The following is a 12,843-nucleotide window of genomic DNA, read 5'->3' on the forward strand; positions in this document are numbered from 1 at the left end:
TCAAGGAACTCATCCAAGTGCATACTTTTTTACTATTTAAAAAGGCAAAGTTTTGGTTGTTCGAGGCATGATTTCAATGCGACAAAAAGTACATCAAAGTACGCAATGTAAAAGAAAACATGGAAAAGATTAAAACACCAATTGTAAAGAGAACAATTTAAAGTCTTAGCTTCCCACAGCAACTTCCTAAATCATTGTAGAAAAGCTACTTCCAATTTACTCCAGTTACACTCTTAACCACTATATGTCTTTCCCTCTGACTTAACCTTTCTGGTTTGGTATCGTTTGACCATTATATCTCTTTCCCTCTGACATGGCCTTTCCGGCTGGGTATCGTTTGGTTGTTTAGACTACCACACGGTATTATGAAAAAGAGAAACACGTATCTCATATAAATCAAAATAGTGCATCAAAATTTCTGTGCATCTTAGCACTTTCTTAACATGTTATCGTTCTGAATATACATATGGGGTGATTTTCTCGAATCTATCTTAGGATTAGGACGTGTCCTAAGACCATTTTATGACAAGACTTTATCATAAGTCGTGTTCTAGAATCTATCGTAACTTAGGATATATCACACATTTCGACCTAAATTCAGGACACCTAATTAGGTGTCTAAAGATCGTCATATCTCTATCCTTACTTTGTTCATGTTTTTTCTCTCAATGTTTTACGTGAAGATGAAGATAAAACGAAACGCATCATCATTTATTAACTCGTATACAGAAATTGTGCATGATTTTAAACGTTGAACGTCGTGTTTTACGATACGATGACACTACGAATTGAATATTCTCATTTAAAAACATTTTTTTTAAATCACAATCCTTTTTGATATTATTTCATATTTTACATTTGAAATCATGCATTTGATTAGATACAAGTAATTTTAAAATTTCGTAATCAATTTTATTGATTTTATTATTTTAATTAATTATTTCTTATACACTCACGCAAGGTCGCCTAGATAAAATAATACGTTTTAAAAAGATACCACTTGAAGATTTTTTGGATAGCGTTGAGCAATCAATTAAAAAAAAAATACTACATACAGCAGTTGAAAGAAAGTTATTACTTAGTTTTACCATCAACACAGTTTTTATTAAAGGGGCATTAGCTGTCACCGTCATGGTTACCAGATCAACCAAAATTCTTATTATTTATCAATTACATACTAAAACGTATATCCAAAAAAAAATGTTATTCATTTTTAAACAGAATAATTGCTATTTGTTTTTTCGTTTATAATTGGTCTTAGTTCCTCTTCATCAGATTTTTTGCAACACAGTTTTTTGTAGAGGTGATGTCTCGTAGTCTTATCTAAGAAGCAAAATAAAATACACGTGCAAAACGCCTGCGCACTGTCTCCAAAACTTTGTAAATGAAGAAACACATCATCTGTAGAGTCAAAATGAGACAGTGGATTATCTGTATGCCGTCGTAACGCATATAAGAAAAATCGACATGTTCCCCATATTCTGAGACAATACCCGATCAACCATAAGTAAAGATAATTTTCATCTTCGGCTCTCAGTCGTTCTGATACTTCACTGAAATGACGTCGATTGTGTCTTCGTCTCTATGAAATAGAAATAGTTTTTGTATTAAGATATATGCTTTTGAATACTGAATTATATAGAAATCAGTAACATTGCATGAACTAAATAGATCGTTACAAAGCACAACAATCGTACAAAATAAACAGAAAGAACTCAAAAAGTTTTCCCTCAGTTATCAAAGGCTAGTTCAATTTAGTGTAAGCGTAGTATACCGCTGTTCGACAGTCATAAATCGATTGAGAATAAAGCAAATCCGGGTAACAAACTAAAACTGAGGGAAACACATCAAATATATAGATGGGAAAAAACGAAACAACAGAAACACTAAATCGCAACAAAATACCAAACGACAATGCAACACACACAGAAACGAACTATAAGATAATTTTCCTACCTTGGCACAGGACATTTTAAGAACAAATGGTGGGTTGAACCTGGTTTTGTGGCTAGCCAAACATCCCGCTTTTATGGCAATGTTAAATATAACACTAAAAACAACATAACATGACAGAAATGCAATACAAATAAATGGAAAAACATTCAGGACAGAGAAATACACAAATTAATAATACAATAGAACGTTACAACATGTTAGTAGTTATTTATTGTACTAGGGTTATAATATAATACACCAGACCCGTGTTTTGTTTACATTAGACTCATTACAGCCATTTACAACTAATCAATAAGTTTCTCCTCTCCTATACTAAATTAGCAATCAGTTATCATCCAACGGATTTTGTGTAAATACGTCATAACCAGTTTGGGAATAGCATGACCTTGTGCAATGCTAGAAATAAACCAACCAGTTGTATCGACATATGTTCATTGCAATCACTCGTCCTTTGGCACATATTATATTGTCAATATGGTACCGGTTTTGTTTACCGTGATAAGATTGATTTTTCAGAGAGATTTTATACTATTATCGTAGCCTTGCTAATGTCCTTTACACCTTTTTTTTCGAAATTATTGAAAACTAATTAACATCGTACCAACCTGTCATGCACAACAAGGTTGATTCTATTAATGTACAAAGATTTGCTTAAAAATGAGGAGTACAATTTCTAATCCTCGATCTTAAATCGTTTTGTGCTTCTTAGTCTTGAACTTCATTTGTCACTGCAGTTGTGTAAAGGAGACATTTTTTTATTAACATATTAGTATTTTTTTTTACTTTTTAAATGATTGAAACTTACAAAATTTTAGTTTCATTTCATTCGGTTTTAGCTTCCTCCATAGATAAAGCTAAATGTTTTTTTTACCTGACAGTTTTTTCATTGTAAACTTGCAGGTAAAAGACATATAGGGGTTCGTGTTGTTTATTTTTTATTTTTTTAGGTTGTGTCATGTGTACTATTGTTTGTCGGTTTGTCTTATTCATTTTTAGCCTTGGCGTTGTCAGTTTGTTTTAGATTTATGAGTTTGACTGTCCCTTTTGTATCTTTCGTCCCTCTTTTAGTAGCTATAGATTATTAGTCTTTTGTGGAGGTTTGGGTATAATGATATAATTGAGATTTGTCACACTAACTATGAAACTAAAGTAAATTATAGTTGCAGTACCTGTTTCCACATGTATCCTTTTACAAAAAAGAACATAATGCAAGTCACAAAATACCATGTGATTTCCCATCCTTTACCGGTAACCACCATCCATAATGTTCTGGCGTTCTTATCAATACAGGAAGAGATCCAGCACCAGGCACCGGTTCCTTGGGAAAAGTCTTCCCCTAGAACATCGTTACTAACGGCAGCTATAGTTATACTCACTAAAATTATAATTAAAAGAATGTATCTATAGATACTTATTGCATATAACAGCTTAAAAATTTATCATCATAAAAAGTTCTAATCAGTGCCCCTTTAAGTGTAAAATGCTTAGTCTCAGATGCACGATTTTTATTAGTTGTTAGTGGCAGTAACTACGAGTACTCGCAAATCTGTACTTGGTGTCTTTTTGTTATTGGAATGTACAAGTACCCGGTCACGTCCACTTGTATTTGTAGTATTTGTATATATATCCATGTGATGATTTAAGCCTTCTCCACTTTCTGTATGTATGTGCCTGTTTCAAATCAGAAGCCTGTAATACAGGAGTTGTTGTTTGATTATGAGTTACAATATTGGTTTTGTTAATTTTTGTACATAGATTAGGTCATTCGTTTTTTTCTCATTTGAATTGTTTTACATTGTCATTCCGGGGCTTTTTATAGCGGACTATGCTATATGGGCTTTGCTTATTGTTGAAGGCCGTACAGTAACCACTAGTTGTTAATTTCTGTGTCATTTGGTCTCTTGTGGAGAGTTGTCTAATTGGCAATCATACCACATCATCTTTTTATATTAATTTTCTTCAGCTTCTTGTCAGTCAACGGTTTGTAAGTATTCTCTTCATGTACATGTAAGCTCGAATTCAAGTTTTGTAGGAAAAAACCCCATTAAAAATAGAAATTGTTATTGCTCATTTTCAATAAATATGTGTCACTGTCGATGTATTATGCTTTGCTTTTATTGGTTTTTTTTCAGGCTGTGTCGTGTGCTCGTAATTTACTCATATGTTACGTTGTTGCAATTTCTGCTGATTTGAAAAAAATCTGAAAGTTTTATCTACATTTTTAATTAAATTATAATGTTTTATTCCAACGTGTTTTTACATTCTGTGTCTTTCACATTCACATGTAACGTTAATTTAGAATCCTTATTTATTTCATTGTCATATGAAACAAAAAAGAAACCGAAAAGTATTGTATAAAATATATTGTTAAGTTGGATTTAATTGTTGTCAAATAAAGGAGCTATATGAATAAAATGGATCTGTAATGACTCATTATTATAACTATCGATTCACATTAGATTTACTAAATGAAGTTTTGAAATTTATATATATTTTGCGTACACATAAAGAGTGCATCTTTTTCTAATCAAAATTTTGTAAACGTTATGTTGCGTTTTGTATTATTTTCGAAACGCTACAAAAGTAGAAACAAATAAATCGTTTAATCTGGGTGAAGTTAGAATGTAGCGTTTGTTCTAACAAACGATGAACGACAAACAGTAGACACATTTTTTGCGAGTGCACAGTTTGTCAAAGATTATGTAAACTTTGCAAATGTATGTTAGACATGTTAGAAACAAATTAAACTTGAAATTAAAATATGTGCGCGCTTAGCCGTTCGCATCGTATGTGTTAGAAATAAATGCACACATAGAGAAAATACCTACAAGGCACCAACCAACATACAGAATGAGTAAATATTTTCATCTTCCAAGGCCATGAACCATGTCGGCAGTAAACCAAAGCAACACATATATGGATAGCAATTGCTGTATTCCAGAAGAACGACCACATGGATGCTGTGGCAGAAATAAAACTCTGAACAACACAAAATAGATCACATTTAGTGTCCATAGTACAATTCAGAGAAAATTCTTTATCGCCAAATACAGCTTTATATCTTATCGTTCCTCCGAAATTGCCAAAAGCAACGATTAAATCTGATACAGTTAAATATATCAATAGTCTTCTGGTTTCATTTTCTGGTCGGAAGCTATCGGTCACACAATATGCCACGAATATTAAAATTGCACCGAATATTGACAATGTACTTGCAATTAATGTTAATGCAATGTCTCCACCTTCTATCGGTTTGTATGTAACTGGTAAAACTGGTATAGGTCCAATCGTGGATATTACATTTGTTGTATAATTTACAAAAGGTGTAGATGATGTAAATGTCGCCATTGTGTAATCCAATATTTTGAATACGGAAGTAAATCGAATTGATTCTACAATAAACAAAAAATGTGTGATATATATGATTCATTTAGAATTATTTATAGACATTGAAAAAGACAACAACACCAACATTTTAAGTCACAGTCAATGTTGTTGTTAAGAATTAACTTAAAAAATGTTAAATTAAATTGTAAATAAAAATAGTCCTATAATAATGAAACATAATTTAGAAATATTGGATGATATACATGTTACTTTCGTTTTGATATAATTGCAATGATATTGAAGATATATAAACTTATTTTCTAGGCTAGTATATTCTGAAAAATAATAAGTTTTCAATGGAAATAATGGTGACGTTACGGTGTTTAATTACATAATAGTTATTGAAAACAATGTCATTTATTTATCGTCTTACATGTATATGGACTGCCCAAAACAAAGTAAAATCACAAAAATACTGAACACAGAGGAGAATCCAATCGGAAAGTCCATAATCATATGTCAAAATCAAATGACAAAACTCATAAAAAAACGAATGGACAAGAACTGCAATATACCTGACTTGTTACAGGCATTTTCAAATGTAGAAAATGGTAGATTAAACCTGGTTTCAAAACGCTTAACCTCTCACTTTGACGTTATATTTACAATGATGCGTGAACTAAACAGACATTATAAATATAAAAGTCAAAATATAGGTACAAGTGAAGAACAACTACATGTAACACTTAGAAAGAACCTTTATGTTTATGTTTATATTTGATAACTTTATTTTAAGACACATTAAATTTCATCTTCTTATAAGTCGATATAAGTACTAACCTCAAAGAGTATAATTGCCTTGATGTGTACTCAAATTAAATTTTGTCTAGGGATCGTAAAACCTACATCGCTACAATAAAAAGAATAGAGAAGTATGCAGTATACGAGAAATAATTAAATGAGACAAACAGTATAAAAGATTAAACACTACATACATCAGGGCCCACCCATCCAGACCCTGGGTATAATGTGACATCAAAGTAAAAATTCCCTTCAACATATAAACATGAACTAAACAAATATTATATATTTAGTCATTGATTTTCAAGTATTGTTCTTATAAAGTAAAACTTCCGTATTATAGATAAGCTAACTAGGTTTACATGCATGCACCTTACACATTGTACTTTATCTTCCTGTTAATTTTGGGTGTATTTCTAATGAAAGTGTATGTTATGCTCTCGCTTAAACTTGCTTCCGTGTTTAGATTATTCCATTTTAAAATGATGATACAATTATCTGACATTCATTACAGTAATGTTTTTTACCTTAAGATTTTAATTAGTTCATTCATAGTGTCTTTTTATTACATATCAGTTGTAAATACATTACATAGAATTAAAGAAATAACATGTTAGTGTGCATGAATCATGTGTATATGTTACTTGTTCTACTAATTTTCATATGCTGTTTAAATGATTTTCATGCAAAAATGTCTTGATTTAGTCAAACATTATATAAGAATGCCAATATCAATATCTTTCAATCATTACCACCTAAATTTACTAAATTGCTCTACTAACGGTATTTTGGTGTCCATTTGTTATTTTTGTTATTTTGTGTTCAGTAAAGATCTAATGATTCAAGTCCTTTCCAACTTAACTTTACACTTGCTCTTAGTGTTATACAAATAGATCTCACAGTCTAAAGTAAGGAAAGGTTGATAGGTCAATTAAACGCTTATCTCAGCCAAATTGTTTATGTGATTGTCAAGCCAGAACCCGTTATTGTGTAATGCCACCATTGATTTCTATCTTTTTGTCTTTGTAAAACTGATTTTTTTCCCAAAAATGTGCAGAACTAATTTTGTTTCAATTATTGGCAGGAGTCAAATTTTCACCTCTTTTTTTATCTGCGTACAAGTGTTACATGCTTTAGTAACCATGTAACATCAAGTAATCAACATATTCTATAGAAACACAAAATAGAAAAGTTAATAGTGCTCAGAAACACGCAGGATATATGTCTATGACCAAGATTTTATCTTACTGCAATGCAATATTGGATTAATTTTTACAACTATCAAATTCAAGGGAATATTGGTTTTTGTTACCTTTTTCCGTATGCAACAGAATATACTATTATTTGGAAGTACATGTATAACACCTAAATACAGTGATTGCCATTGGTTGCATATCTGCAACTACTGATTTTCCTTTAACTTTTGATCTGTATTTTAATCGTGCCGTCGTATTTCTCGCTTGAGCTGTTACTAAACGGTACGAGTTTTTCTTTAGTGAAACCCGTTATGTGACTTATAACTGTTTGCACTGTTGTGTTCAATGTAAGTTAAATAAATATATTGGTCGTACCAATCCTGGCTAAATCAGACCAAATTTCCTTCTATCTATTAAGTTTACAGTATTTTCTTTATACGCGCACATGTTTCTTTTTGGTACATGTCAATTTGTCATTAGCTATCAGTTGTTATAAATGAGTTATGTCTGTTTCGCACTATATGTAAGCATATCTAACTCTTAATGTATTTGATCTTGCATTGTCTCAGCCTTGAATTGCCTTGCTGAGTTAATTTATCTTGATGTATGGTAAAATATGTACCTAACACCTATATTTCAATCATGCAGTTTTATTTATCTGAATTGCATTTGTCATATGTATATATTTTGTACTCTACACTATATTTCCTTTTCTCGAATTTATTATGGTCTGCATGGTCTGTTGAGTATTTGCCAATGAAGTAGTCTCGTAGTGTTTCATGTACCAATGTATAGATTTATCGACATATTGTTCTTTCTTTGCAATGCAATACAAAGCTCACGGTACACTTTCAAGATTAAATCACGTTTACCACTATAAATATTAAGTAAAAAAACTCTTCATTTTGGTATAGTAAAGATCATTACCACACCTTAATACAATACTATGCTCGTTGATTCTCCATTGGTATGGACACTTCGTGTTTATTGGATAAGGCAATTTTATGTGAGGAATTCGCTAACAATTTGGGAGAGATTCGTTTGCGCCAAAAATGCGTCCTTATGTACCACAACATTTCCCCCCAATACTACGTTTGCGCCACCTGTTTTTAAAATTGCATGGTATCATTTGTGCCTAAAATAAAACATACGATTGCGCCATTTAGAAGAAAAATTACTTCCCTCCTCCTTTATTCGGACTTTGAAGCACCAGTTAACATGGCAACTGATTGTTTCTTTTTCTGAAACATGCTTTCTTCTTACTGCTGTTGAATGGGTTTCCAAATTTAATGTAATTAGTAGCTTGTAACTTCATTGTATTGCCAAAAAAACAAACATTGAAGGATGATATGCATAAAACAGTTGATAATAATTCCGGTGGAATGATTCTGCCCCGTCTTGTGGTAGATAGAGTTTCAGCCAATACGGATGGTGGGAACAAAGCACTGTGTCAACATATGTGGATAACATATAATCAGCAAAAGCTTCTTTTTTCTTTTCTTTTGTCATATCTTGTAATAAATATTCAGCAAAACAATAAGTTTTCTTCGCTGTTTGTACATGGACTGTGTAATTCATTTCAAGTCCTTTCATCTCTCTCCAGATGCTCATCTTCATATCTCCGATCATATGACACTTTTTAAGCCAAAAAAAAAACTGCATGAATATTATGTTTTCACAATTTATGTTCTCTGATCTCTTTAAATGATGCGTATTGTTGTTGCAACAGTTCTACATCTCAAAATTAGCGGTTATACTATATGATTGATGTATTATTAAATTTTGCAACCAAAATACAGCTTTATATTTAAATGTACTCACCTTGAGGAACAGTAAGCGGTGACCTACTTGATGTTAATTGAGTTATTCCGTGAATGCCAGCTAATATTTTTATTAACGCTTCCTCGGTGAAATTTCAGACAAATAGATGCGACTTTAAGCTTAATATTTAAATACACTGGCTGGTATTTTCACTTACCTTAACAAAAATCGTTTAGACACTTATTTTGCGACATGTATAATAGAACTTCCCTCTTTATAATACAACATACGTGTGTAAAGTAATTGATATTTAAAATTTAAATAACTTAGTTGATTTGACAGCGTTATTATTAAAGGTAGTTTTATATAGATCAAATACTAAAATATTTTACCCTTTTTCAAAGGTATGTACCTAATTATTTAAACAGTTGAATAGGTATTTAAAACCTGTAAAATTTTTTATTCCATAGTTGCATGTGATAACTTTGATGCTGTTATAACAAAAAAATCAGACAAGAAAAGATTTAATATGGTTTCTAACTGAATTTTTGCTATTTTAGGAATCTATCAAATAAAACGTATATTAAGAAAGACGAACTTAGTTAAGCATACTATCCTACGTATAATAGATAAGACCGTCATTTTTTAAATACAACTTTGAATAAATATTCTGTATTTCTTAACCGAAACTTCGGTAGAAAAAGCCGAAATATACATTGTACCAATGGGAAATATAGTACCAAATTGCTTATTATAGTACATCACCATTTTTGCAACACCAATGTATATACAGATACTATTTCTGGCGCTATTTGTGTTCAATATTTGTTGTACATAAGATTTTTATTTTTACAATAGAAATGATAGAAGTCAATCAACCGACAAATAAAGTTGTTGAGGACCAAGAAAGTGTAGCTTTTGTTCAGTTGATTCATGGATGGCGCTTGACGTAGTTTAACCCCATAACTGATTTTTTCTTTTTTCTTTTATTAAATAAGTTGTTTAAAGTTACCTTAAAAGTATTGTTCGGTTATGAAAACATGTTGTGAGATAAATATTACTACTTCAAATTTTATTAAATTTATTTTTTATTTTATCAATTTATAATAATAACTTTAATTATTGTATTATCATTACTATTTTATAAATGCAATCTTAAGTTAGTACCAATTTTGACAATGTGGTATACAAAATGTACTCATATATTAATTGTTAGGTAATCAAAATAGCTTAAAGCAACACAACAACGTAATTTTAAAACTTAACACTTTTTAATTGATATATAGCTATTTTTTGATAAACACACTCACTTGACTTTACTACCGTACAAAAGACACAATATATATACATATAATGTTCTTTTTTGTTCTGTATAAAGCTGTCCAATATTGTTGTGTATGCTTCAGTTATAATTGGGGACACAACCTTAGTTTATGGCGTCATGTTGCAAAAAGAATTGATCTGTCATATTTAAAGAATTATAATGAATATCAATCGAAATCAAACACGCAATATCCTAATCATTTGCAAGGCCATCTGAAATTCATATTACACTATCAAGGTTAGCAAATATCTGCTGAAAATGTTCACCATGCACGACATACAAAACAGAAAGAACAATGACTGCAGAAGGAAACAGGCTATAAAAGAAAAGAAGGGAAGAATAAAAGAGGGTAAAATAGAATGATAGTACTAACTAATATACACTGCTTATATCATAAATGATACCTCCCTTATAAGTTTTAAATACTAAAAAAGTGTCCATAATGACCGTATACAGTAATGTATGTACAACCAGTTCCTTACACTATTACCAGACAACGCATCGCTCCTTATATACCGAAGAAAATTAATGAGTGGGCTCAATAAACTCCCTAAAATATGGGGGTTCACTAAAGTGTGTCAGAAAAATATCAGTTCAATATTCACTACTGAATTCTGTAATGGTACTTAAAGGTTGCATTTCTGTAAATATTGACAATGCAATTTCCCATAGGAACTCCTTTTACGGCTAAAACTGTACCCCTTTTACTATGAAGTTTTAACAATCTTATCCTAGAATTGAAAGTTCATATGCACCACAATTTTTTTCAAAGGTCAAAATATAGGGCTTTTCGGCATATTTTCAACGTTTATATGCCCTTAACTTCTCAGAGTTTAAACTCACACTAATTTTCTTAACTACCCCTACCTCGAATGAAAGGTTACCACATATTTCAATGTAAACAGTATGAACATGTTTATTTACTTGTAACATTCCCAAGTTATGTCTCTGTGAGATGGAACAAAGAGAGTATAACTGGGAACCAGTATGTAATCAAAATTAATTTTCTATGAATATTCAAGAGGCGTGTTTTGAGAAACAGCTGCATTTACAATAAAATTAACGGTACCAATTTTCTTGCACCAGATGCGCATTTCGACAATACATGTCTCTTCAGTGATGCTCGTGGCCAAAACATTTGAAATCCAAAGCTTATATAAAGATGAAGAGCTATAATCCAAATGGTCCAAAAAGTATAGCCAAATCAGTGAAAGGAATCAGAGCTTTACAGCTGCATTTACAAAGTGCAACCTATAATAGGTTGATGAGGTATTTTCAGTGGAGATGCAACAAATCATAGTACGTCACATCCGGTTGCAATACTTAAAGGGTCGAAATAAAATATTCCCTTGAATTTAACAGATGGAGGAAAATAATACATTTCATTGTAGTTAAATCATCTTGGAGTCATAAACATTCATGTATATCTTGGTTGCTTCAAAGCATCATTATTTTTTTTTTTATTTGGTGTTTCTATAGATTATTTTGGAAACTTGGAAGTAACATAGTTACTAATGCTTGTTCACAGTAGAAAAAGGGTGAACATTTGATTGGTTTAATTCACGTGATAGTCGTTATCTTACATATAATGAAATTTTATGTGAAATTTTATCCATAGTACTGGACAAGATAACAATTAATTCATGCCAAGTATTTCTTTATTTGAAACAAAGATAAATACTGTACAATTGTATGAAAAGTGCAAATTTAACAAAGGTTAATCTGGGGAAATCTATCACACAGAAAGGCTTTATGCAACTTCGGTCATAGATATGACCTCATTTAAAAACCATCGGAACATATATATTTAAAATTCTTTAAATGGACAATGGATATAACAAACCAGTATCGATCAAAACAACGCAGTCATTGTTAAAAAATATTTTACACAGTAAAAAAAATTAAAAGCTAAGGACAAAAATTAAAACAAAATATATATAGGGAGACTTTGTGAAGCGACTTAAACAGATGTAAAAGTAAACCCAGTGTTTGTTGATAATTTGAAATAGAGACTGTGATTTACCTTCTAATGTGGTTGTGTTATCTTATGAAAAGACGAAAACCCTAGCTGTTAATGATTGAAGAACGATCGTAGCTTCAAGTGAGTAAGACATGCCTTTCCCTAATCAGAAATATGCCAGTTGTTATCCATTCGTCTGATGTGTTTTAGCTTTGGTTTTTGCCATTTGATTAGGGATTTTCCGTTCTGAACTTTCTCAGAGTTTAAATATTAACACTGATTTGCGAATGTATTTTTTTTTTTGGCAAATATCAAATATCAAAATCAAGTAAAGGATAGCAAGATATAAAACACAAAAATAAATGGAAGATAGCAACCAACTACATTCGCAGAATCACAGGCTCTTAGGAGAGGAACAAAACAATTACGGCGACATTAAACATGTTTGCAATAGCCCAACTATTCCTAAAGAAGTTTGACCTATTCTTGATCTCAAATACACATCTTGTCGAAACTAT

At 31.1% G+C, this 12,843-nt stretch overlaps 1 protein-coding gene across 1 annotated transcript; it reads right to left on the minus strand.

The window, feature by feature from the left end:
* Positions 1–492: 492 nt before the first annotated feature.
* Positions 493–9,334, minus strand: LOC134701875 (G-protein coupled receptor 157-like). Its single transcript, XM_063562986.1, has 5 exons — positions 9,259–9,334; positions 6,124–6,193; positions 4,785–5,348; positions 3,126–3,331; positions 493–1,582 (listed from the first exon to the last, which is right to left on the minus strand). The coding sequence occupies exons 3-5, from the start codon at positions 5,302–5,304 to the stop codon at positions 1,214–1,216; spliced, it is 1,095 nt and encodes a 364-aa protein (XP_063419056.1). The 5' UTR covers positions 5,305–5,348; positions 6,124–6,193; positions 9,259–9,334; the 3' UTR covers positions 493–1,213.
* Between the last annotated feature and the right edge of the window lie 3,509 nt (positions 9,335–12,843).

Source organism: Mytilus trossulus, unplaced genomic scaffold, assembly GCF_036588685.1.
Source record: "Mytilus trossulus isolate FHL-02 unplaced genomic scaffold, PNRI_Mtr1.1.1.hap1 h1tg000360l__unscaffolded, whole genome shotgun sequence".
Classification (NCBI taxonomy): domain Eukaryota; kingdom Metazoa; phylum Mollusca; class Bivalvia; order Mytilida; family Mytilidae; genus Mytilus; species Mytilus trossulus.

What these genes read in the sequence shown, in the direction of transcription:
- LOC134701875 (XM_063562986.1), bottom strand. Translation starts at nt 5,304, where the DNA reads ATGGCGACATTTACATCATCTACACCTTTTGTAAATTATACAACAAAT. An exon ending in TGTATGTTGGTTGGTGCCTT is followed by an intron (nt 3,332 to 4,784) that starts GTAGGTATTTTC and finishes TTATAATTTTAG; the next exon opens with TGAGTATAACTATAGCTGCC. An exon ending in AAGGATACATGTGGAAACAG is followed by an intron (nt 1,583 to 3,125) that starts GTACTGCAACTA and finishes TCTATTTCATAG; the next exon opens with AGACGAAGACACAATCGACG.